Genomic DNA, 26,810 nt, shown 5'->3' with positions numbered 1-26,810 from the left:
CATCTGTACATTCTACTGCTGTGTTTCTGAAAGATGTCACAAACTAAAACATGATACTCACAGGTTCTCCAGGCTCATTTCCACCTAGAATCCTAAATCCAAACCCGGTTTCCTTTCTCCATAGAAAGATATCCTGCTCTTGATAATCTGGGACTGAAGGGAAAGAAGAAAAACTATCATTTTTAATCAAAATACCACACCTTTTTACCCAAATCAGGACTACTCAGATGTACATAAAAGGAAGTCCCATGCAATTTTAACCTTTAAATGAGGTGGTCTTGGACACCACCTCATTTTCACATAAAAAAAAAAGAGACATAACTATCAACATTTATAGTTTTAAATACTAAAGGATTATTAATTAACCATTAAAAGTTATGCAGTGGTTTCTACTTTCTAAGTATCTAATTGTGACTTGCCCTTTATTTATCACTATAATATTTCCTTCTGTCAATATTAGCATCATTACCCATTGCAAGAGTCTCTTCCAAACCATCAATAAATAAATGTGTACAGCAGAGAATTACTCTGCCAGAAACAATACAGCTGCCTCCTCTTTCATGGGAGACAGAAGAGCCACTTGTTATGACTTCTACTGCTTAATTAACTTTCCCAAGCATAGTTTGCTATCTGTCTATCAACTCTGCTTTAAATAACTGTGGGACAGATCCCCAGCTGGTGTAAATCAGAAGGGCTCCACTCAAACCAGTGCAGCTCTCCTGACTCTCACTTGCTCGTGGTGCAGGCTCTGCAAAAGCACTGAAGAGATAAAACCAGCTGGAAACATAAAAAAGCTCAGCCTCACCTACTCATTAGTATGGAAGACCAGCAAGGTTTTTACAATGAATATTACATACAGTGAAGTACTAACCTTGAAGCGCTGTTGAACAGCAATGTTTTATATTAACTTACTCATGCTTGCTTTCATCCCTTTTTTAAAAATGCAGAACTAATTGCTAACATTATATCATATCAGAAGACAACTTCAGGTTCATTTAATATTTATTGGATAGTATCTGTAACATTGACTAATTTTGTAATGATCCCCTCCCAAAATTTATAATTAATGATAATAAAAAGCTGTTACCAGTCAGCTGCCTATAACTTCTGCAAAGAAACCAAAATATATTGTTCAGGAATCCAATTTAAATAAGTGCCTCCTCAAACACAGGATGCAGCAGGTTTGGTGACACATCATCTAGCTTTCTGTATCTATTAACAGGTTGTTTTCCATTAGCATCAGTGAATGTCAGACTGGACTCTAATTGGATTTTACACTGTGCTTATTCTGCAAAAATTTGGGTCTGCTTGGGTGCTTGTCAGGTTTTTGGGTACCTCTGAAGGTCTCTCTTCAATGAGTTAAAACATAACATGAACTGAAGGAATGGGAATACTAAAAATTAAACAAATAGGTGAATGGTAAGGTACAGATGTCTGCTCTGACATTTTCATTTAAGCTGGCTTTACAGATAATATTTTTACATTTTAATTACCTGCAATTATAAGCTAAGCTTAACACCCGTGCCCTCACTGAATTAGAGGCTGATTTTTGCCCAGACACAATTACAGAGCGCTCGGGTGATGAACACGCCGGCTGCCTGTGTGGCTCATCTCCTCTGGCTGAAGGCAGCTCGCCACGCTCAGACGTGCAGCACAACAGAATTCAGACAATGAATTAATTGCTGTTTGTCACTGCCTTCAGCAAGGGGAGAGTGACAAGCAGACACGGTCAGGAGCTTCTCTCAGCTCTTTGCAGGCTGTTTTGGCAAAGGCTGGCCCCAAACAATTAATAGTGTGTGTTGGATCTGTCAGAGGTAAAGTGGCTGCTGCAGAGAGCTCCGGCGTGGGCCCGTGTCCTCGGCATCTCTCAACACCTTCCCATTTGTCACCCCTCCAGTCTCACTGAGCGATGCCGTATGGCTCTGGTTTGGGTCCCAGCTACACAATTAGTGCTGCTGGAGGGAACAGCAGGCCAGGCTGGACCAGCTATGTCAGACCAAAGCAACAAAAAAAGACAAGTCTGCCCCCAAAGAAGCTGGTTCTTTCACATAGCGCTCCTCCCACTGGAAGGATTTCAGCACGGTGGAACACAGATACAACAGACATACAGACAACACACCTTTTCACAGAATGGGTACAAAGCTCCTTTTACCACTTATTGTAGCAGCTCTGCCAGGCAGTGATTCACTGGCACAGCCCAGAACACCCATCCACCCCCAAGCTTCAAAGGCGAGACCCTCTGAGGTTCCATACTAAAGAATTATTTTAGGTTGTCCCATTATTCAGTTGCTCTTCTGAGGAGCCACTTTCCTTACTCAATGGGAGCATGGTGCTGCTGAAATTTTGTTGAAAATGAATGAAAAATGGCCTTTAGGAGTCATTCACTGCAACCCTGCACCTTGACTGATCTCAAGCATGTCTGACTCTGATAAAACATGCATGCAGCCCAAATGGGTAAAATTCAACAGCAGTCTGCTTGTCCCAGATTAAACCAGACCATTTGGAGAGCAGTGCAAAAGTGGTAAAAAGAGTTCTGTGAATGTCAGGAAAGGTGGGTGATGCAGCCCTGTTGATGAGCCATGTGGGCAAACGCATGAAGGAAACAGGAACACGATGCACCCACCCCTGGCCACCTACACCATCCAGCCAGGACAGCAAAGCCAGGCTTTGCTCCTGGGTGGCTAAACCTGGCATATGGCCTTGCCAGACTCCCTTGGTGATGAAGAGCCCCCCACCACAGAGCAGCAATGACACCAGAACGAGACATCACAGACACAGATACATTCTCAGCACAGTCTTACATTCTCCAAAACTCGTGGAATTGATTTCTCTCTCTCTCTCACCCTTGCTCAGTCCAGTTGCAGGTGAAGGTGACATAGCTGTAATATTAATTTTACAGTTTTGCAAAGCTTAATGTATTTGCTTTCTTGTTAGTTCATTTAATTAATTGTGAATTTAAGGGTCATGTTAGGCTTGCATGCACAATTTGTTAAAGTAATAGCTACTATGGATTATGACATCCTAAGTTTCACATCTCTCTGCCTATGCACATGTAGATATAAAATACACACACATATGAATTTACACATTTATGCACATGCATGCAGGTATATTTGAAAAACCTTTTTTCTCCTTAGAGGAAAAATTTCTGTAAGAACACCTTAAATATACTTTTCTACAAAAAACCTTCCAACTTCATGACATGAGTTAGTTTTCCAAATGGAAATATCTTTGCCTAATGTTAAAAGAAATTCTAAATATGTGGTGATGAACAATGAAAACAGTGCTTAATTACAGATAATTTTAATCAAACTTTAGTATGCAAACTTTAACATGTTATATAAAATACAAATCTGCCTAGTGTGACATCAATTTCAACATAAGATGGATTCAAGAATGATCAGTGTGAGTTTGCTTTAGTCACTGGCTCATTTGAGGCAGCAGCACTTTCAGTGACTCATAGCTTGGCAAAGCACAAACTGTTTAAGGTCCAGATTCAGCAAAATATGTAAGGACAACTCTGAAATTAGGAGTGGACAGTCTCACTGAAGCTGATGGAGAGTTTCAGAGCTGAAAAGTCCTGCAATTTACCCATAGATCTCATAAGGCTCCATATTTGCAATAAATCCATTTTCTAAACTATCCCACTGCAGGAGAATTCAATTTTTTTTTTTCTTTTCCCTTTGTGGTGGCATGGAAAGCTTTTGAAAGATGGATTCAGCAGAAGCTCTTGACAAGATGAACAAGCTCACGCGACATGCTGGGAGTATCATGGTCCCTTTTAGGAACACATTCTCTAAGGGCACGGATACATCTGTGTGCCCAAGAGTATCACTGCAACTGTTTGTCTACTATTCATATAATAAAAGGACATAACCCTACCAAAGGGCTTTTACTAAGCATCATCTTTCAACTCAGTCTAATCAGAAGGTGGCTGTAATTTCAGGAGAGTATTCTTCTTTTCTATTTTAAGGGAAAATTATCTAATGTTTGTGTTATTGTGCAAATATTTTTAGTCCTATGTAACTGCCGATGACTGAACACGCTAGGGTCAAGACTTGTTTGTATTATTTTAATTAGATTTGGGGAGAGAAAAATCCTCCCAAACAAATTGTGTGCCTGAAAATATAATTCAAATATTAATGACAACTTCGAATATTTTAAAAGCTTTAAAAATTCTCTATCGTGTTCTGCTTTACTTTTAATTAAATGCTTAAGCCCTTCAAAGGGATTCATTAACACATCTGCAATTCAGATTAATTCATTTTGTCACTGCTGTTTTGACAGATGGCCATATGTAGGATACAGTATTTTGCAAAGCAATCAGGCCACATGAGAAAAATTTGACAACAGATTGTGTTAATCTTTAAGGAAGTTTAATAATACATTGAAAAGTAAAAAGCATATTATAAAAATATATTTCAATAAAACAGTGTGAGGTTTCTGAATTGTGGCTATCTGCTAAGCCATTCAATTGCTGTTGCTCTCTCTGAGTGCTCTTCAAGTGTGTCATTCCTGGATCTTGGAACTGCTTCAGCTTTCAAACCTTAAGGGTTTATCCTTCTCTCTGATTCATGTACACAACTCCCACAAGCAGCAATGAGTTACCCATAACGAGGAGCTCAGGCAGCTAAAGCTCAGCACCAGCAAAGAGTGCATTTGTTACCACCACCAAATGCTCTGTTTTCACATCCCTACAAAGCTGGCTATGCTCAAACGTCTTAATCCAGCAAAGACTGGTCACTCTGGGCCAGACTGCAGCACAGCATCTGAGCTCAGCCTTAGCCTTAAAGCATACCTTTGGGTTTACAGCTTCAAAATAAGCTTCCTTGGACCCGAGCCCAAACACTCAGCACCTTGCAGGGCTGATCCCCTCACCCCAGGGAGCTCCACATGAAGGAACTTTAACCCGCATTTGTGGAATAAAGCTGCAGTTCTAATCTGCTTCCCTTCAGCCAGAGTCCAGAAACAGTGATGGAGCCTTTCCTTAGCTTTGCATTATTAATTCTAGCTTAATTTTTGTTGTTTTTTTCCCTTCCTCTAAACAAGCAACGTCTGTGGCTCTCCCCCGCAGAATTGGAACACTTTCTGATATTAAGATGCTTTGGGTAAATCCTAAAAACACATGCTTTTACACAATTATGTGTTAACTGGTGCTTTTCAACCTAATTGTACTCTACCAGGGACTTCAGTGAGACAGGTCACATAAAGCAAATACAGTCTTTTTGAATTAAATACTGATCCAAAGACAACTCAAGTAGAGGAGGAACGAATTTTAGAAATTCTGAAATATTAAAATGTTGCCTTTGCTTTCCGTGTCTACATTCTTATTATTAATGTAAGTAACAGTGGGATGCATTCCCAGAGAAAAAGGCAGTAGGTATTCATTACAGATTCAGTACTTCTTACAAATATCTTGGAGAAGAGGAATTCATATACTGAATAAAACCTCTTTACAATATTATTTTTAGATGAAAAAAAATCTGTCTGGGCTGGAGCTAATGAATTCATCTTCTTGTGTCAACTGCACTTGAAAAACTGTACTATGCTCTTTTTATGCTCAAAAATTTCAAAAATGGGACAAAATAAACCACTTAAGATGATCTAACACTCAAAAATTCTGTCCTTCTTAAATTCATCATATACCTCAACACAAAGGCTTGTTCCTGTTTTTCAGTCCACTTGTTGAGGATTCAAAACCCTGAAGAAAATTCTATAGAAGAACATCCTATAACCCTTTTCAGGCTTTTTAAAATTTAAGGCCAGCAATTAACAGAGGACAAGCCCTGGCCTGAGTGGCAGAAGAGCTCTGCTGGGGCTCCTCAAGTGGTGGAGCCTTCTAGAACCCACCAAATTCCCTGGTTACTGGATGTGTCACCCACCCTCAGCCCTGGCACTAGGGTGACATCCTCCTGCTGTGCATAAGATATTCACTCAGTTCTGCTCACACCTCCATCAGAAGGCTGCAGAGAGAGTCACACCCAGCACCCAAAGCTGTCACTGGAGATGACAGTCCCAAAGCCTGAGGGAATGGATGGGTGCCCGAGTAAAGGAGAAAGAGAAGATGTGACTGTTTCCCTACTAGCCAAAGGTGGCACTGGAGTTAAACCCAACTGCAGCTGGGTAAAAACAAGAAGAACAGCACAGGTGGAGCTGACAGACAGGGAACCGGAGTCCCCAGGGAATGATTCCTCCCATCACACACTCTGCTGCTCAGTGTCAGCAGAGCTCCCTACAAATAACCTGAGAGCCACGCTTGGGAAACACTGGGAATGAGTTTCAAAGGGATGATTCAAGTTCATAACAAAGGAAAAGAAACACAGGACTTCACCCCAAGCCCCCCGGGCAGCAGAGCCAGGTTTCAGCTGTGAACCACAGACTCTACTTATGAGACTGGTGATAAATAAGGGCTTGGTGAGGGAAGAAGGAGCTGACCGCTGACCTCGAAGTAAAACCACCAGTCATGCTTCGGGATCAGACCACAAAAGTAGAAGAGCACATCCAACTCAATTTTTTACTTATCTTTCCTGCTTTTCTTCACATTTCATTACCCACAGCAAAGCCATGTCACTAGCTAAGAGTGCAGGTTAATCCCCAGGGAATATGTTTCACTCCAGCTTAGGGTGGAAATTCACAGGCTCTTGGACACCTCTAATGGTTTAAAAGGAGATATGACCATATCACACACTTCCACCATCTCAAAAAGAACCCCATCTATGAAACCAAGAAATCTCAGAAAAACACCTTCCTGGAAGGGAACAGCAATGCGACGAAAAGGTCATAGAAAAGCACCGATGTTCAAACAGGTTTTATCTGGTAGAAGATGCAAGAGACAAGGAATGAAGCAGGAGAAGAGGATCAGCTCCACTACAGAGATGCTGGACTATGGAAAGGTGAGACAGGGAAGCTGAAGGGGTGTAGCAGATCCCAGTCTAGCAACAGGCCCAAGCAGTGAGGATTGTGGCACAGGAAAAAGATGGGTTGTGGGAAGCCAGCAGGTCAAGAGACTGTGAAAAGGCCTCTGGAAGGGCTTTAGTCCCAGCCAAGGACAAAACCTCTACAGGATAACTGCAGCCATCGAGGAAAGAGAGAGGATTTAGCACATGGTGTTGGAGGTGACACAGAAGGGTGACTGCCTGCCTGTGAACTTCAGGCTTTCTCCAGATCAGTCTTGGGTTTTATCAGGAAAGATAGGCAGGAGTTAAGGCTGCTAAGCTGATACTAATGACTAATTAGTGTGAGTTAAACAGTTAATTAGACATTAACCAAGTAGCTGCAGGGGGTCAGAGGGAATGGCAGCACAGTGCCAGCAGGAACCACGCGGGCTGGGCAGCGGGAAGGCCAGTGCCATGGGACACTTGTCCACCCAGGCAGGAGAAGGAGGAGCTCTGCCCACAGCTCTGCAGGGCTCAGCAGCTGCTGTCCCTCAGCCCTCGCCCCTTTTTCCTATTTCAGTGATCTGCACATGCAAGTTCTGTCACTGCAGTCTGCAGATCAGTGTGACCTGGCCTGAGAGCCCACAGGGTCGGTACACCCAATCCCTAGGAAAGGACGGGAAGGGAAGCAGTGCACAAAAGCAAAGACACCTACAAACTGCATTGCTGAGACACTCAACCCAAAGAGATGCATCTTCAGCCAAGAAACTGTGACTCATGATTTAATTTTCCCAGGATATAAGACTTCAAAGTGATTCATTTTGTCAGTAAAAAAAAGTCCTACCATTTTTCTTTCTGAGGTAAAGGTTAATTTCTTACTGGTTTTACCAATTTCCAGTTAGACAATAAAATCAAACTGTGGGTGATAACTCTCAGAGCACTAAGACTTTGAAACTTCTTTTCTTAACTAAAGTAACTACTGCCTTTCAAAATGAACCTAACACTCTAACTCTTTAAGAAGCTTTTACAGATTTGATCATCTTCACCAGCGTAATTAAAGCAAAGCCAATATGTTTATTTTGTTTCCCGAGAAGAAACTGATTGAAACCACATTTATAGTCTTGGAACAGAGTCAAAACCCTGGTGAATTATTAGCTAAGTGTGCAGATTATTAATTGCCATAAAAGCCACTTAAAATATGCATTTAATAACTGTATTGTTAAAGTGTCCACTCTGGTCAAAGTAAAATGGCTCAGCTGGATTTTCTCCTCCCCAGAGTGAGGCTGAAAAGCATCTGATATGAATTTCAGCAAACTAAATACTTCCCCTCCTTACTGAAATTCCTATGCATATCAGACCATCAATCTTAACCTCAAAAAAGAGGTTAGGATCTGGATAACAAACTTGAAAATTCTCCTCCGGCCTAATTTAAAAGCACAATAAAAACGTAGGGGAAAAGACAGTCTTTAATTTTAAAGGGATTTTTCATATTAAGCTTTGGTCTCTGTGCCCTTTCCTAGAGATGATCTAAACCCAATCCTCGTGAGACAGCAAATTGCAGCTCTACCAAGTGGAACTCATTGACAGGCACCAAATTAACCAGCAGAAGCCCTACACTTCCAGCAGAAACCTAAAAGATTCATTTCTTTGCAAAGAAAATACACAGGGAGCAGCTGCCGGCGCCGTAGCCTTAGCAACTACACCTGCTTCATACTCACGTCGGCTTTCATACATGCTCCTGGACTGGGCCCAGATTTTGAATGGATCTGGCTTTTTCTGCCCAGAAGTGTCCGGCTGGTCGGCGGCCGGCGCCTCCGGGGCGGCGTAGTCTGGCAGCACCTGGGTGCTGTGCGCGGGGGACGCGGTGTGCCCGCTGCGGTGGCTCGAGACGCTCTGCTGGGAACTGTTTTGGCTGTCTTTCCTTTCAAGTGGTTGCTGTAAGGAAGAGAGTGAGTGGAAAGGGAGAGAACAGACGGTTATTGGTCGCTGAGTGGGTGTTTTCCATCAATTTTTCTCCCTTCTTTGATCAGGCTTTTCTGCATGCACGTAAGTAAATATGTAAGTCACAGTTTTGCTGCTAGCCGGTTAATGCTGGGTACAGTTGAATTCCCCGGTGACAGATTCTGATGGGCAGACTGACAGAAAGAGACATACAAAACAAAGTAATTCATCATTAAAAAAAAGGCATTTTTCCTTCTCACACATAAGACAGATCTAAATCTCATTATAGGTTACTAGTTTCAATGCACTTATTTTTTCCTGAATTAAGGCAGAAAATCTCAACAACCTTCTCTTCAAATAACATCTGAGTCTAACTTGAGCCTGAAAGAAAATGGATGAACTACCAGATTTCACTGTGAAAACTCAGACTGTCTCCCTGAAACAGATTCAGGCACAGATCACTTTTTCTCTGCAGCTCTTGCAACTCCCCACATTACAAGTCTGTGAACAACAGAGTACCCCTTTAATGGCTCTGCTCCCCAGAGCATCCAAGGGACTTCTGCAGACCTTATCAACTGTGAAAATATCTATTTGAAGTTTAATTTGTTTTAATCAAGTATATTAAAATAGGAAAAAAAATGCATCCATCTAAACTCAGGGCTTATTCCAAAGTATGTCAAGAGTTCTGACTGCTTACTATTTAGCGAAGCAAGGTATAAAGTTCTTAACTCAAATTCACAACTGTGCTCAAATGAAGCACAAGTCACATTTGCATTGCCAGGATTTGTACTGCTCAATATGCAGCAAAATCCTCAACAAGAGCTCCCCACACTGTGCAGCAAATGCTTTTTAATGCTCTTTTGAGATGAACCTTGGATTGCCACCAAGGCTGAGTGCAATCTCCCACCTGCTCTGGAACAGGGAATTGTGTTCCCAGGGCTGCTGTGACACAGAGGGTGGCTGGAAAAACAGCATCCCACAGGTTGTTTATCCAACATCCACTATTTCCCAGCAGAAAAGGGGTCAGCTACAAACACCAATAAACCTCAGGTGGAAATTTAAGCCTCCTGCTGGCAGAGGGTATCTGAAAACTGCAACAAAAATCTGTGCTTTCAGGTACTTCACTCTAGGAACCCAAGCTGGGGTAGGGAGAGAAGCCAGCAGCAGACCCAGACTGATCTGCATGGGGGACTCACTGGCCACAGGTCTGAGCACCCCTTGGCTCACTCTGAACATGAGACCCAGGCAGCCAACGCTCCATCACAGAACGGCTGAATTAAGTACAGAGCAGAGAGTAACCATACAAAGTGCTCTCTTTTAAAGTCTTAAAAAAACCCCAAAACCCAGGTAAAATTATTGTGAGGTTGCACGTTCTTTAGGTTTACGCTAAGAAAAAATCCCAGCTTCAACAGCCCAAATAATGTTGACCTTTCAGCCCTAAATTTGAGTTGTTGATCCACCACCATCTTTTTAAAGGGTATTTCGATTGACTAGAATGTGAAATTGCCTTTGTCCTTTAAAGCAATTTTGAACAAAGCTTACCTGCTGTGATTACTCATCTGCAGACTTTCAAATACAAATATCTAAACCAATTTCCAACATTTTTTAGCTTTTTAAGTGGCAAATTAAGCTAATTCACATGCAGCCCTCCAATTTTTAATGAAGCCATTTAAAAACAGCTATGCTGGGGATAATCAACTTAAAAAAAATACATCTCTCAGTCCAGCCATCTGGATTGGTTTGTTTAGCCAAACTTCTAAAATAACTACAAGAATCCTGTAAAACTTCAGGCCAATCTCACTGGAAATAGCTGGTTACAGAATGTGGAGGACAGGGACTAAAATGCTTTATTCAGCCCTTAGGGAAATAATAAGAACTCTCAGAAAGCTTTCTGATTTAAAAATAAATAAAGTTTGAACTTCAAAAAGTGCTCTCACTTTGTGATAAAAAAGGTTTACATTTTGAACAAACTGAATTCTGTTTTGTATTTTGGATTGCAAATGGAGGTGTCAGCATATCTCAAGCAAAACTACCTCTAATTAAACTGGAGTAGCAATTGCAAAAATAGGTATTTTTCAAGAAATAGGTGATAACCTCTTTAGTGGGACTGGTGGTTTTCCAAAGAAATAACTCCTTCAAAAAGCCTGAAACATCTCTATTTAGGAGGTTGAGAGGGGACCAGAGCAAGGGCAGCGTAACCATGGTAATAAGGAATGTGTGTGATTAAATTAATTCAGGACAATATTTATTGACTTTCATATAGCCAGAGAAGGCCAAAAAGGTTTGGGGCCAAACTTCTTTGCACATGTTGCAGCAGCTTCAGCACATCATAGCCATGAGGAATTTCGGGGGTCTGACCATCCTGGTCCCTGCCACGGGCACTTCTCAGATGAAGTTTGTGTCCTGGTACACGTAGAGCTTTCCCAAGAGGGATGAGCTGACCAAATGCCAACTAAAGGATGGCTTGTCCATCTCCTGCCTTGTGCCAGGCTTTAGGACCAATCCTCCTGGGTCTGAATCTTACTGTCCAGCTTGCTTGGTTCATACACATGGGCAGGAAAGCAGCAGATGAGCACAGGGTCTGGCTGGTGACAGAGCAGGAGGTTCTGAGCTCACCCTGAGGTGCTGATCGTGGTTTTCTGAGTCCAGTAAAGCAGATCAGCTGAACTGTATTGAGCTCTGCCAGGAGCTATGAAGAGCATGGGGTACTGAACTACCCGAGCCAGGAACAGCACCCCTGATTCTTGAGAGATCTTCTCCAGAGCTGCTGATAAAGCATCAATGGCTCGCCAGAAAGACCTTTACCAAGCGGTTAGAAATCAAGGTGACTACCTCGAGTCCATTTCGGCAGACTGCACACTTAAATACAGGTGATGGGATAAAATACTGATTCTGTTTTACAGCCATGACAAAATAAATACATGGGAAGCTGGAGCTTCTCATGCCCTACCCAAGCCCCTGGGCTCTAAATGAAGAGGGATGTCTTGTACAAACTTGCTGTGGAACCAATTCCTCTTCCAAAATCAGGACATTGGCAGAGTCCCTGGTGCTGCTTATCCACCCAAAAAATGAGGTAAATCTCTTGTCTGGGACTAGCTGTGCAGAGGAATTGCATTTTTGGTTACAAGTCAGCTATGCTGAAAATGCACTTATTTAAATCCAAAAGAAAAACATCAGATTTTTAGAAGAACTTAGCATCTTATCCCCCCTGCAGTGATCCCATCTTCTAATGATCTAGCTGCAGATTTTGTGCTGTAGAGCTTTTTGGAGAAGCTGGTCCTGGCAGTGACAGCAAACTGAGCTGGAAGTGGGAATCTTTGCCCCCTTGTGGAGTATTTTGATGCAAGCAACAAGGAAAAAAAAAAGGAAAAAAAAGTTTGTTTTCATCCATGTTATAGCAGGATATTTGCAGGGGAAAATGCTATACTAGAGACTTTTCATGCTTAGAATGTATATCTCTGATGCTCAATACAAAATATTATTCATTTTAATCTAAAAAATCATCTATAGGAAATTAAAAAAAAAAAAAAAAAGGAGCAGCACAGAGAGCTGCTGGGAGCATGTCCTTGGTGAGGGGAAAGGGAATAAAGAACTTGGACATGTCCAGTCCCATGTATGGCTGGAAAGGGGTTTTTTTACTAATTTAGCTCTTTCACCAAGGCTGAAAAACTCTCCTTAAAATCCGAGAAGAGCAAAGTTTGTCAGAAGATACACACAGACTGACAAATACAGCCCAGCAAAACTAAGCTGAAGACGAGAAAACTTCCCAGGCTGTGTCACAGCCCCAGCATCAACAAACCTCTCACAGCTTTAACACCTCACCACAGCCAGGAGGTACCAACAGCTTGAAGGTGGCCTTTGGGGAATGCAGGACTGGGGGCTGAGAACAGAAAATAGGACTTGCTTAAGGAATGAATACCAGCCACTGGCAGTAAGTGGGGAATGTGTCTGGGCTTTGGGAAAGGATATGAGGGAACGAGAGAAGGTTCATCTCCTGAGCAAAGCAGAAGAATATGGACACCTGAGTCGTGACTTCCCTGATGCAGCAGAAGAAACAAAAAACAAGCACAAGCTAAGATCAAAGCCAACTGCTCCCAGCTCGATGTGTGCTGTCCTCTAACTGCAGCTTGTTTATTGTACAAGGAATGCCGGAAAAGGGAAATGTTGAGCAAAGGGCACGGGGGCAATGGGCAGCATGTCACCCCCAAGCCCCACAGCTGTGCTGGGCTGGGGACAGCCCCTGGCACACGGCTCTGATGGCAGCTCCTGTGTTCACCCCATCACTGCCAGCACAGCAGCAATCTGGAGTCCCTGGGATTGAGGGCATCCCCGGGAAACACCCGGGCACAGTTCAGAGATGGGATCCCAGACAGGGTCCATGCCAGTGGGGCCGGATTGGCTCTTGCCTGTCTTGAGTGGGAATCCTCATGGCCAGGAAGGTCAGGCTGGACTCCCTACGGTGGAGCAACAGCCCTTCAACAAACCAAGGATGGACAGTGTTGGACACCACCCCTTCCCTGCTTCTGACTGTCGCCACGCGAGCTCTGGGGTTGGTGTAAATCCAGCCCGGAGAGCCCAAGGAGTTTCCTCCTCTGTACACAGACGCCCCGAGGCACTTTGCTCCATGTTTCCACGCTCACCCCCCCACATGCCAGCAATGCCTGGGGAGGAAGGAGCGGCTGCAGCAGCTGTGCCCCGCTGGCTCTGCCCTCCGAGGAGCGGCTGCAGGATGCTGCAGTCAGCACAACATCACTGCTAACGGTGCTGCCGACCACCCCGTGTGCGGCCAGGGGAACAGGAGGCTCTGCTTTTTGGGAATCCTGTGCTTTAGAAGCAACAGCACCACCTAGGACCCTAGGAAAAATCACTGAAGGAGCCCTGAAAAGGCTTGGGAGAGGCATGCGAAGGAATGTCAGCTTTTCCCAGGCTGACAGGCTCCTCAGAGCAAACAGCAGAGAGAAATCTGCTGTTGCACAGCTACACCTGTTTGTAAGCAGCCTCTTTGTTCACCAAGGCTGGACTATCCTGCCATGGATTTACATGCTGCTCAGATTTTCACTGTGCATAGCTCAGTGTCAACTAGAGTGGTGCCTGACACAGCAGGATCCCGCTGTGTGTGTGGCAAAGTGGGAGCATGCACGCTCTGGGAAGACCGAGGCTGATGGATTAGGGCTGGTTTAATGACAGAAGTCATAGCCCAGATCGCGTGCAGCCAATCCTGCTCTGACCGGGGGAGAAAGTGGAGGCAGAGAACAGAAACGTGCCAGACACGTCTGTATTTTACACACTCGCTTCGGGCTCACCGAGGGCTGAAACAACCCCCGCGTGTGACAGCGGCGAGCGGGCAGGGCTGACAGCGCTGTGATTTGCGAGGAGCACACCCCGCACTTCTGCCTCCCAACATTAATGCGAGCTGACAATGGTAGAGGCCTGGGCTCACATGACTTTAATCAGTGCTGCCCTAAGCCATCAGAATCACATTAATTATTTCAGGGCTTTCTTTTTGGATGAGCAGAGAGCTCGTATGAGAAGCAAGAGCCTTCTGCTCAGCCGCTTCCTAAACCTCTTGCCTAGGTTTGCGGCGAGGTGGGCTGTGCCCAGCTGCAGGTTTTGGCACCACCAGGGACCGTTGGTGAAGTTTCACACCATCTTTCAGCACGGCAAATACCTCACTTGCTTTGCTTCCCCAAAGCTCCTGGCAGAGAATTTTGTCTCTCACCCACACTCAACAGATAACTGCAAACTTTCAGGCTTTAGGTATTTCATTCCCTTTAAAAATAAAGCATTGCTTTTTGTTGCATACAAATAGCATATTAATTTCTTCCATAATATCATTCATGGAGCTTTAACGATACTTGAGATCACAGCTTCTGTGCTGCTAGCTAAGATGTTTCCAGGTAACAGCTTTACATGGAAATACATTCAGGGGGACAAGAAAATATTGTTCTGTTGTTGCTTTTTTAAAAAATGAGGAATCTTACACCTGCAGGACAATCCTGCTCAGTATGGAAATGCCTCCAGAGCAGGCACTCGGACATCTGGCTGTACTCCCTGGGAACTGTAACCATGCTCTGTTCATGCATTGTCTCTCTCGACAAGGTGCACGCTTCTCCATTCTGTTAATAATTCAGCCCAAGATACTCAAGAAAACTCATTGAGTTAATGGAAAAGGTTGGTGCCTATGAGCACCCGACAGGAATTGGAATCTGGCAAGAAGGTGGAGCCTCCCATCTTTCCAAAAGGAAACAATAGCTTTTTTTTTTTTTTTTTTTTTGGTAAGTTAAATGACAGAGAAGCTCATCTGTCAGGGAAGCGGATTTGTAAACCTGAGGCTTTATTTGCAAACAAGTCCCCCTTCCGTACTGCATCCCCCTCTCATCTCCCCATGCAGCAGGAGCCGTGCAAGGTAATCATGGTTGCAACAGAAGGACAACTTAAAACAATCGAGACCCAGAAAAGCAAACAAGCCAAACTCGTGCTTTTTTCCTTCAAAGCAGACAAACAGACAGAAATAGTAGCTGAAAAGTGCTTACCGACTTTGGGCTCTTCTTTGGGACTGGCAGTCCTGAAAAATGGCAACAAGGGAAAAATAAACATTAGCATTAAGCGTTACCTTCCCTTAAAGAAAAAATCCCTAGGTGTATCATCCGAAGGTAGCCATCTGCAGAGTTATGTCAGCTCTCGCTCTCGCATCGGAGTTAGCAGTCTGTTCATATCGAATCAAAGCCCGGCGAGAGGCAGAGCGAGCGAGAGCCGGGGAGCAGGCAGCGGGGGGAGAGCTCTGTCTGCATTAGCTATGCTGACTTGTGCTGCAGAGCCGGGAGGCTGCGAGAGAAACCCACAGCCCTCAGCGGCTGCCCAAACCCAGCGCCTGCCTGGGCAGAATCTCAAATGCTCCCCTGGATTACAGGAGGCTTAGCTCACAATTAAGCCGGGGCTCTTTCCTTTTGACGCGATCGGCTCGGCGATTTTGATCGGACCAATCGCAGCGGCGCAGGGGGAACAGGTTGATTTTTTAAAAAGTATTTCTCTAGAAATTGATTTTTTTGAATGGAAAAATGTGCGTTGGGTTTGAGCCGAGAGGTGTGGGCTGGGCAAAGGAAAACAAAAGCATGAGGAAGAATAAGCTTTTCTACCTAAAATTATGAACGTTACTGAAAAAAACACAGGTTTTCCTTCCTGTGCATCCTAAGTGTACGTCTTTGAGATTTCATCTGTTAGGTACAATTTCAGAAAGCTGTGGCTTGAGAACAGCACTACCAGTGCCCTGACCCCTGGGGGGATGCTAGGGAGCTTGGAGAAGTGGGGCTTACACAGATTGCAGGTGATGTAAAGGAACAAACACCAGGAGGGCACCAGGGAAGGTTTTTTCAAGGATAATTTTGCATTTTGAAGCAGCTTCTTACTCAGTCTGTGATGAGCAAGAGAACTCAAGTGATATTTCAATTAGCTACTTGTGCATAGAGCCTAGCTGCCAGCAGCAAAGGAGACACTTGTCTGGGGATTTACCTACAATGCAGGACAAGCTCTTTCTTGGGGTCAAGACCTCCCTTTTTCCCCCGCGGTTGGAAGAGAGAGGAAACCCCCCAATATTTTTTTTTTTTTCTCTTTGTGACACTCCAGAAACAAACATAAACCAAAACACAGATTACACTCTACATTAAGTGCTCAGTAATTCAGATGTTTGAAATCTGCTTTTGTCTTTAGGATGTGATTTATGTGGCATTTATGCCGCATTACGTTTTCTACTTTATGCATTTTGTTTATTCGAAACCCCATGCCCTCATATAACTTTTACACAGAGAATAAAAGAAGCAATGCAAGTGAATTACAAATCTGTCTAGGAAGATGCTTATTTTAAGGTAATTTGGGAGATGTTAGCACTGAATAGGGAAGATCACAATGAAAAATTATAATCAGAGCTCAGTTTGCTGCTCTCAGACTGAGATGCATACTGTAATGAGTATTTTAAATTAAATATTTTCAAGCTTTTGAGGAATATCTGTGCTCTGCGTGTCACTCTGATGCATTCCCAGTCAATAGCTGATATACACCTCCAGGCACTGATTGATTGAGGGACAACGAAACATCAAACTGTTTGAACTGAACAATCGAGACTGCAGCTTCATTTCTGCTGATGTGTTTGTATAATACCCTTAAAGAGGAAAACACTTCATAACGTTCATGGCAAGTCACATTTTTAGCAGGCATCATTTATCACAGAGATAAACACACAGATTGAGATTCTCTTCTCTCTCTCCCTCATTCCACATGCATGCACACACGTTTATTCTCCTTTTCCTAGAGATGATCTTTCCTATTAAATCAATACATAGAACACATCTCCATGCACACACACACCCTTAACAGACCAGCATGACACAGAAAAGATTTAACAGCATTTTAAATGTTCTCCCCAAAAAATAAAGTGGAAATGCAGGTGAGCTGCTGGGTCAAATTGTATCAGAATTCAGTCTACTGATCACAAGAATTAAATGTTAAAATTTAGTAAGTATGAACTACTGAACAAACCTTCCCTTCAAAGTTTGTCATTAATGTCGGCTGTTCCAACCCCAAAGAGATGGAAAACAGTTGAAAAATAAATGGAAACACATCAAGGCTTTTGTTTGGTGGGTCCTTCAGAGGCCAATGAATCTTACAGTGTCACTGCTCTGTGCCAGACTTTGCTGCACAACAAGCAATAATTTACTTCTTACCAAAATAAGTGACTGCAGAACACGTTAACAAATGTTGGTAGTTTTTCATGGGACAAGCTTATAGTCAGGGGAATAACCTGCCTGTACATTTTCCTGTGAAAATATATTATTTATTCATCTAATTAGGGTCTCATTTTAGAACTCCAGTTCCTGGCACAGCAGGCCAAATGAGCAAATGATAGGTGTAATGGGGAATTTTCATGCTCAGATGATGGAATGGATACAGTATTTAACAGTGATGAACACGAAGTGCTTGAATAACTCCCAAATCCTGGGAGCTCCACTAGCAAGGAAATGCCGAGCTTTTCCAAAAAGCTGCTGGTGAAAACATTTCCCAAACCCATGAATTTGGGATAGTGACAGCTGTGAATTACAGCACTGGCCTTAGGATTCCATTAACATGGAATTCATCACTGCTCACGCCATGCCTTGCTTGGAAGCTCAATCTCCTGGCTGCCCTATTCTCTCCTGAAGCCTCACTGCAACTTTTTCAGAGGTAAATGGGCCAAGCATAGACTGAACACCCAGTCTGCATCTTTTTGGCATTATCCAGCTTTTTGGTGGGTGTATAAATGGCTTCACATCCCTGGCTAGGAGAAGCCAGAATAGTAATAGTTTATACCGACATTGCAATATAATTTCCCTGTGATTTGATACCTATAGGCATGTCTCATTAGTACCTGAAATGCATCTTCTAATTTTGGGGGGGTTTGGAGATACAGATTAGAGAAGATGGAAGAGTCAAGCAATCACACAGGGCTGTTGCCACCACAGAGTTAACAATGTTTTAAAACAAACTCAGCACATCTGGTAAACAATGTCAATATGACCTAAAACCCCTTGAATGGGCTCATTGTAGCTACTTACTAAATGTGCCTAGAATTAAATTAATTAGAAAACACAAATTACTTCTCTCTAAATAACAATGCAATAAAGCAACTGCTTAATGAAAAATATCAGTGATCAGTGAGCAATCCACAAGAACAAAAAAAGGGATTGTAATCAAACTAAATTCACAGGCCCATGAGTAAAGCAAGAAAGACTTCATACAAGGTTAGTCAAAAATGAGTCAGATGCAGGGATCTAAATTAAACTAATTATCACAGAGATTATTACATTTATCTTAACAAAACCCTCTCTCTTTTCTCCCCAGTACTCCCTAAAGCTCTGTGTACAGCTGGCTGCATCCATCTGCTCAACTACATTTTGTAACATGGGGGAAAAAACGCAAACCATTAAGCAAGTTTTGTAGCATGACTTCAGCACTCTTAAAGCCATTACCCATGTGGAGCTGTACTTCTGTTGCATGACACAGTGTTATGTTGTGAGTGATGTGACCCATGAATTAAATCCGTAATTCAGCTTATTTCAGATTATTTGTGTTAACTGTGCAGTCTTGAGTGGTAAAACTTTTGGGAAGCTGTAAGGTTGCTAACCCTATTTATGATGAGTTCATGGAAGAACACATGGGGATAAAACTTGACCTCAAGTGTTGCTGTTTCTAACATGCAATTTTTAAAGGAACATTTTTTTCCTCATCTCCTTTGTCTTTATGCAACCTAAGTAACACGGGAAGACCACAAAACATGGCAAACTGTGCTTTGCTGAGCATATACAGAATGCAATGTGCGACCAGAAACCCACACCACAGCCCGGGCCTGCTTCTGGTGAGAGCTCAGAAGGCCACAAATGCCCCAAAATTACCTAAACAGACACCAGACACAACATGCCCCGTTCCACAGTCTCGCATTTTAGAGATAGTAGGTTAAAATTATCTAAAGTTGAATCCTATGGAAGACTTATCTCTAGGCACTACAGGAGTCATGCAGTCAGCCCATCCCAACAGCTCGGACATGTGGAGGCCAGCTGCTGTGAATACTTCACTTTTCACCACACACACACATGCACAAAATTATCTATTTCAATGGGATTTCAGCTGAAGTTGGAACAATTCAGTAGTTTGCACAACCCACCCACAGGACAAAGGCTCCTGGAATTGCTAAGAGCCAGTCTGGAGGCCTGACTATCATCTTATGTACGGCTTACAATTGTCTGCGTACTGCTCAACATTTTTCAGTTTCGGGGTGGTTTTGCACATGAGAGAGAAGAACAGCTGTTTCTAGCTCTTCACTTCTCATTAACTCATCCAACATGTGGACGGCTTGTGGATCATCTATCCAAGAGCAGAACAAGCCATAGGTGAGTCTAAGAGGAAAGGTCACCCATTAGGTTTTGCCCTTATGTCACCTGTAGCCCAGAATGCACCAGCACTGAAAATTAATTGGAAATGAAGGAAAACACAGGAAAATAAAGATTTCGGATTGTGTCCCAAGGTTAACATTTACAGAGAAAATGTTCCTGCCTGGAAAAAAAAAATAAAACCTTCAAGCTTTCTAAATAGCACTTACACCGTGCTGAATAAAAACCAAAGGCTGTATCAAAGAAAACAGACACTTTGAAAGATGAGGTTTAGGTAAAGTACTGGAGTCAGGGGGTGCACAACCACATACCTGGTATTGAACATTGATCTGCGTGCAGAACAAGGAACTTTAAATAATTAATGCTAATAGCCATTAGTGCTGCTCTGGGGGGCAGGGGACAGGAGATTGGTGGTGACAAAGCAATCCCCTTGATTCTGTATTACCCACTGCCAAAGAATTTCTAATAAAGGACAAATACTATTTAAAAGAGTAGATGGAAGTTCATCTTTTCCAGATCAGAACAATCAGCAGCAAGAGAGGCAAGCATAAGGAAAAGAAAGAAAAAATTAAGAAGAAATCCCCTACCTGTCCCTGCCAAACTTTTCTGTTCGTCATCGTGATTTACATAACAAGAGTGACACTGCACTAGCAAGAAAAAAAAATTAGCTATGCAATATAAGCTTTAAGCAAGAGAATAATTTACACTGCAGTAATATAGCTCTGCCATAAATCAAGTTTGGTAACTACCAAATACAGTGAAATTTGCCACATTTCTAATGCTAATGTTCAATGCTAATGCCAAGAAAGCAATGTTTTGAAGAGATCATCTTGGGCATTATTAACCCACTGTCACTGATGAACAGCATAATGAGGCATAGAACATTATTGCCATTAAGAAGAATTTCAGTTCTAGATGCTCTAAAGATGCTAAATTTTATTGGCCTCAAATACTCATTTTTGGTTGGGATGTTAAACAATTCCTCGCCATTAAAGTCTCAGTCATATTTTCAGCATCTCAAATGAGAATTGATTTTAGAAGCAATAAAAAAAGATACAGGCTAATAAAATGCTATTTAATTACTATGAAAATATAAATTTAACTATGCAGTAATATATATATATAAGATAATTCCAAGACAGCAAGGTAATAAAGAGATTGAGAATTAGTGTCACAATTACCCATCTAGCCTATGGTTGAAAGCATGTCAGCAGTTCTTGTATTTTTATTTTGAAGCTCATTAAATGAAGTGCTTATCATAAAGCTCAAGCTGTCAGAGTCATATGCTTAGATGAAAACCTTTGTTGATATTTAAACAAATATGTACATAGACATTAAATTTCTGAAATCTCACAAATTTCAGAGGCTAAATACCAGAATTGGAAAGTAATTACAGAGCCCCACATTCTTCTTACACAGATAAGGGGCTGTGTACACACAGTTTTATGTATCTATTTTTCATACACATAATCATACATGTGTGGCTGTCCATGAGGGTAACTTTCCTTTTCCACAAGCCCAAAAAATCCATCACTTACAAGCTTTATTTCTGGAAACCCTCTCACAGTTTTTGGGGCATGCTGCAGTTTTGAAGACGCCCAGTCCCATGGTTCCTCTCCCCTGCTGCCATGACCATGGAGGTGCCAAAGGGCAGCAGCACATCCAGGCCAACCCCACTGCCACTCCAAATTCAGGAGAGAGGACACTAGGGAGGAGAAAGAATATTTTGCTACAGTCACATCTGTATTTATCCTGCTCAGCAAGAGTGTTTGTCTTCAGACTTACCACAGCACTGCTACAAGGTGTAAATCCATGTGCTCAAACTGGGTGGTTTATGGCAGACTCTTCTGTTTCATATCTGGAGAGCACCCTGTACAGAAGCTCTTGGCATTAGCTGGATGCTGCTATTAATATATAACATCCCTTAATAAAAAGCTAGCATTTACAGAATGCTCAGGCAGATTCAGACCTGGGGAGTGCACATACACATGGCACACTAAAAAAGCTCTACTAGAGGACAATGGTTTTATGGATGCTTTCACAAAACATAATTTTATTCGTTTGAAAATAGTTTTCTATTAAAATAGATCAGTGACTAGATATACTTTCAAGGATGTAACCTGTACATCTCAGAAACTAATCCTGAAGGATGGAAAGAAAACTTCTGAGGACTGATATTTACCTGCACATCCCTACCAACATCACCCTCATGCGCTCCCTGCCACAGGGTCCTGACCTGTCCCAGCATCCTCAGCCAGCTGTGTCACCTCCCTGAAGCTCAGCCTCCTCTTCCAAGTCTCTCTGGCCTACAAGCCCTGCCAAATTTTTAAGCCCAATTTATGATGCACTGCAGGCCTTCTGGCACAAAAGGCACAGGTTAACTGACTCTTAAAGCTGGTATAACCTAATTACTATCACCATCACAAAAATATCTACCAAGACAAAAATAAACATTAAAATGAATAAACATAAATTCCCAATTCAGAATGGGAAAAACATTTAAATTCAGAATGGAGAGACTTAGAGACATGCAAACAGATATTTAAAAGCAATCAATTTCAGAACAAAACCATTGACTAGTCCATTACAAAGTCATCCTTCTTCCTCAGTTTTGCCCACCTGCTATTGCTTTAAATGATTCTCCAAATGTATTTAATTACAGTGATAAACAAAGACCTTTCTTGGATTTCTGACACCTCATTACTTCTGTTATGGCTGGTTATTATAATGCCAAATCAAGGCAGCAGCTACTGCACCTATCTGCAGTGTGGCTGATAAAAACTCATTATTTACTTGCACACCAAAATGTCACCCAAGCAGTATGCAAGGGTAGGAGGAAAAGCTGAGTGGATTGAAACCCTCCTTGCTGCACACCTCCAAGTCTGCTCCATTTCCTGCCGTGCAAATCCCAATGAAGATGTGGGAGGCACATCTCCAGCTAAATCTGCCTTATCTAATGCACAGTATTAGGTTCTGCTGTGCCACCTTGTGTTACATCACATCACATTTGATATAAAACAACACCGTGTGGGTTTGAGTTGCTCCACTTACACCACTTCAGCATTTAATACCAAAACCCAATCAACATAAGGTGAAAAAAAAAAAAAAGCATGAACTTTCAAAACCGCAAGCTAAGGAGGACAAAAAAAATCCATTCAAAAAGAGTTTCAGAGCTCTCATCTTTCATTTGATGAACAACCTCCTGTTTTATTCTCATCTCAGATCCTACTGCTTTCTGCAAGATAGGATGGTTCTGGCAATAAAACATCCTGGTGAGGAGATTTCAGCCATGTTTTTTTCTTCCAGCATTCAGCAAATGTTTTGGTTTTCTTACTGATGCTAAAGCAGATCCAGATTCCCTGCCACAGAAAGGCAGCCATGCATGTAATATGCACACCACCACTATTGTGCTGTCAGCATGCAGGACTACACAAAACTGACATTATTTCCCTATTCCAAACATCTTAATCGTTCATCTCCTTAGTAATTAAAGCACTGGTTTCCTCCTGGCCTTAAAGCATGCTTCATGAAATAACAGAAAACCTTAGAAGATTATATCAGCCCTTGAAATAAATGCAAAATGTGTAACAAAATGCCAAATAATGAATCAGCAACTGTTCTATCCTATTTTACACTTCCAAGCAACTCTGGAGCTCCGATGACACATTTATCTGGGGGACACGAGCTATAGCATAGATAGGCCATGCTGCCACAAAAATGCAGGGTAGCTCATGTGAAGCTGATGCTGACCCAAAAAGCAGATTTCACAGGCATCTCTTCATTTGCTTACTCATTTCTAGGAGAGAATCAGTGCAAATGGAGTTAATGAAGGGTAGCTGAGGGGAAAACACTTGGGCCTCGAATGCCTAACAGATTAGTGTCAGCAATTCACATGTATCACACCAGCAATAGCTAGAAATTCTGCAGGCAATTAAAATGTTCATACCCCAGCAATGCTGAGTCTCCTTCATTATCAGAACTGTAATATTATAAAGCTGCTTCTTTTGGAATCAGGTGTTCATAGGTCAATGTGATTTGTTTGGAGTTCTTTGGCCTCCCATTGGTTTAGGAAAGGCAGTTGAATATGAATACTAAAGCTTGGGGAAAAAAACCAAATCAACAGCAGGAAAAAACCCAAACATTTTAATGGGGTATTTTTATATCTGGAATTTTGGGAGCTTAAGGTAGGATTTTTGTACATGTGGGCTTTTTGATACTTGTGTTTGTCAATTGCTATTTCAACTGGATGCCTTGTACTGAAAAACTCCAGCAGGACCTGGTAATGTTAATTCATTAGTTCCTGCAAATGCATTATTTATATGAATGTTAGGAACATACATTAAACTATTTGGTGTCTGAGCAAGCTACCAACAATTACCCTTAGCAGCTGTAGCATCTATTGGTGTGGAAAACCTAGGTGAAACCCTGCTGCCTCCTGGAGTCTAATGGGAGCTTTGCCATGGACTCCAACATCACCAAAAACCTCCCCCTTTGAGTTTTTGGTAAGCAAAGTCATCCCAAAGCTCACAAATTCAGATAATCAAAAACAAATGACTAATGTCACTAAGATTAACACCTGTAAAGCACTTTGAAGGAGAAAAAACACCACGTAATCCCAACATATTACATTATTTATCAGACGACCTGATTTTAAATGTTAAGTTCGGCTTATTTTTATCACAAAGAGAAAACAAGTTTCTGCTTGCTTGCTTTACAAAACCAATTACAGTGATCAGTGTATGGTGCTGCATAACAATACACAGCATTGTCCCAAAAAGGCGTATCTAACACTCCCAAGCTGCTGCAGGAAAATTAACTCACACACTGGATTGAAACACATGCACATAAGCAATTCTAATGAGGGGTATGAACTTCAAACTTCTTACTATAAATACCTAAACTTATAACATTTCCTTTATTTCATCTTTTCCTGACTTCAACTGATTTTCCTATCTGCTCCTTGATACACTACTGCCTAATCAGAATAAGGCTGTGAGAGAATAGTGAATGTTACATCAAACTTCCTTTAAACTTTCTTTAAAATCTCAACAGCTTCTTTTGGCCTTAGAATATAATTCCAGTCAACAGAGAGAAGACAATAACAAAGAGTGACTTGGTGGTTTAGAAAAAAAAGACTCAGCCACTCTCAACTAAAGGTTCCCCCAGTCCTGCTCCTTCCCTGCACCTAAATTTTAACTATGCCTTTTTACTAGGATTGTCTGTTTTCAGAAAATGGCAAAAAGGCACAATGCAAAACTTTTTAAAACATCTCATTTTTAACATAGTTTGTAAACCAGCTTCACTGATCTGACTGCCTTCTTGTCAAGCAAAGCTCTTTAAAGGAAACAGTATCAAAAATAAACAAGAGGAAACAATTGAAGACAGATTTTTAAATGCCAAATGATATTCCAAGTTTAACCAGGAAATTTGTAACTCTGGAATTACGAATTAATGACTCTGGAATATGAAGTAATGAACTTGAAAAATAAATCTTGGCCTTACACATGGACATATATTTCTTTAAGTATACTGCAAATCTGATTTCCTAGATAAGATTTACTAACCAGTGAGGGGTGCCTATGGGTGATATTATTTGTATTACAATATCAGGTATTTTTCAGCATATGGCTCAAAACAGCCTCTACTAAGTGACAAATTGAAAGATTCAACAAACAGGTTTGGTGGAAGATACCTGAGTAGAAGGTACCAGGAGTTGGTGGAAATGGACAGGAGGTAAGACAAAGAAAAAAAGAGGTGATTTGAAAAGGGATTTTTAAAAAGTTTAGAAGTCAACTGAGCACACCAGAAGGCAGAAAGGAATTAGGTCTGCCCCTCTTCTGAGGGTCCAGGGAAGGAGCTGCCACAAGAAAACCAGCCATGACGGTGGCAATGAGCGATGCCTGGCAGCAGCAGCAGCTCTGTGCTCAGCCAGATGGGTCCAGGGAGCTCCGAGATAAAAACACAGCACAAAGACCTCAGCATAAAGCTCTGCTCCCTCTGTACTGGAGCTGAAAACACTGCTGGAAATGGTGAGCTTTTCTTCCCATTCCACAAGCTTTGGCGCTGGCAAATGTGCTCTGTGGTAACCATCAGATGATTCCCAGGTTGTGATTTTTGTCCCAAATGCAGTTTGGACTCACTTTCTCTCTAATTCAGCAGCTGCTAATAAGACAGTTTGAAACTTTCTGGCAGCTCGATGCTTAAGTGGCATGACTTTCAACTCTTCGCTGCAAGCCTAAAGGGCAAACAGAAGTGAGTGGCTTGTTCAAAAGAGTTCAAGTCTGCACTGAATAGCTGATTGCAGCTCTAATTATACCATGGTTTTACATCATTAGGGATAGCAAATGAAAAGGAGCTCTAATTCCACCTTTTTTTTTTTTTTGCTCTTACCACTCAATGATCCAGGTCCAGCTAAAGAAAGAAAGAGAAATCTTCATTTCCAGGTGGGAATTCCAGCAAGGGAAGGTTCATGTAGCTAAGGAAACTCAATAAATTTGTAATTTTCTTCCGTTGTTGCAAACTTTTGTTGTAGTTACATGTGTCACAAGGAACTTCTTAAACCTACCGACTTGAGGACCAAGTGAGCAGGACTACTGGAACAAACATCTCCCCATTTCCACCAACCTCACTGCTTCCCACAAGCACCTTTCATTCCGTTGAACCATAAATAGGGAATTTACCATGGACTTTTACATGGAGGTAAGACTCAGGTACTCACTGATGGGCATTTAGACAAGTAGATGCTGCATTGATTCTTCTTCCCATAAAACGCATTTAGTTTTGACACTCTTGTGTATATCTATAAAACTATTTAGCATATATATATATTTATATTTAATATATATTTTTTTCAGAAGATGTATTTCCATTCCCCAGTTTAACGTGAATTTGGCACTAGGGAAAGCAATTAGAAATGACAATAATTTGCACATGACATGTGAGTGACATTTCACCTGCGTGCCTTTACTTTGATCTGGAACAAAGTGGGAACACATCTTCCAGGGGATTACATAGATCAGGCTCAAGGTTTATGCTATTTTTGACCTTCCAGTGAATAAAGATGCAACTGAGCACTAAC

At 42.0% G+C, this 26,810-nt stretch overlaps 1 protein-coding gene across 7 annotated transcripts in view; it reads right to left on the bottom strand.

The window, feature by feature from the left end:
- MAGI1 (membrane associated guanylate kinase, WW and PDZ domain containing 1) overlaps positions 1 to 26,810 on the bottom strand; it is a 333,482-nt gene that overhangs the window by 21,697 nt on the left and 284,975 nt on the right. For 4 of the 7 annotated variants that reach the window (XM_053989293.1, XM_053989292.1, XM_053989288.1 and 1 more), the window contains 4 exons: positions 15,350 to 15,381; positions 8,594 to 8,810; positions 2,802 to 2,879; positions 62 to 153 (listed from right to left, as the gene is read on the bottom strand). In XM_053989293.1, coding sequence (XP_053845268.1) covers positions 62 to 153; positions 2,802 to 2,879; positions 8,594 to 8,810; positions 15,350 to 15,381 — 419 coding nt within the window. The remainder of the gene's footprint in view (positions 1 to 61; positions 154 to 2,801; positions 2,880 to 8,593; positions 8,811 to 15,349; positions 15,382 to 26,810) is intronic. The other 3 variants (XM_053989291.1, XM_053989289.1, XM_053989290.1) reach the window with 1 other exon arrangement.

The sequence above is a fragment of the Vidua macroura genome, chromosome 13 (assembly GCF_024509145.1).
Source record: "Vidua macroura isolate BioBank_ID:100142 chromosome 13, ASM2450914v1, whole genome shotgun sequence".
NCBI classification, from domain to species: Eukaryota; Metazoa; Chordata; class Aves; order Passeriformes; family Viduidae; genus Vidua; species Vidua macroura.
This window is presented reverse-complemented; position numbering and strand designations above follow the sequence as displayed.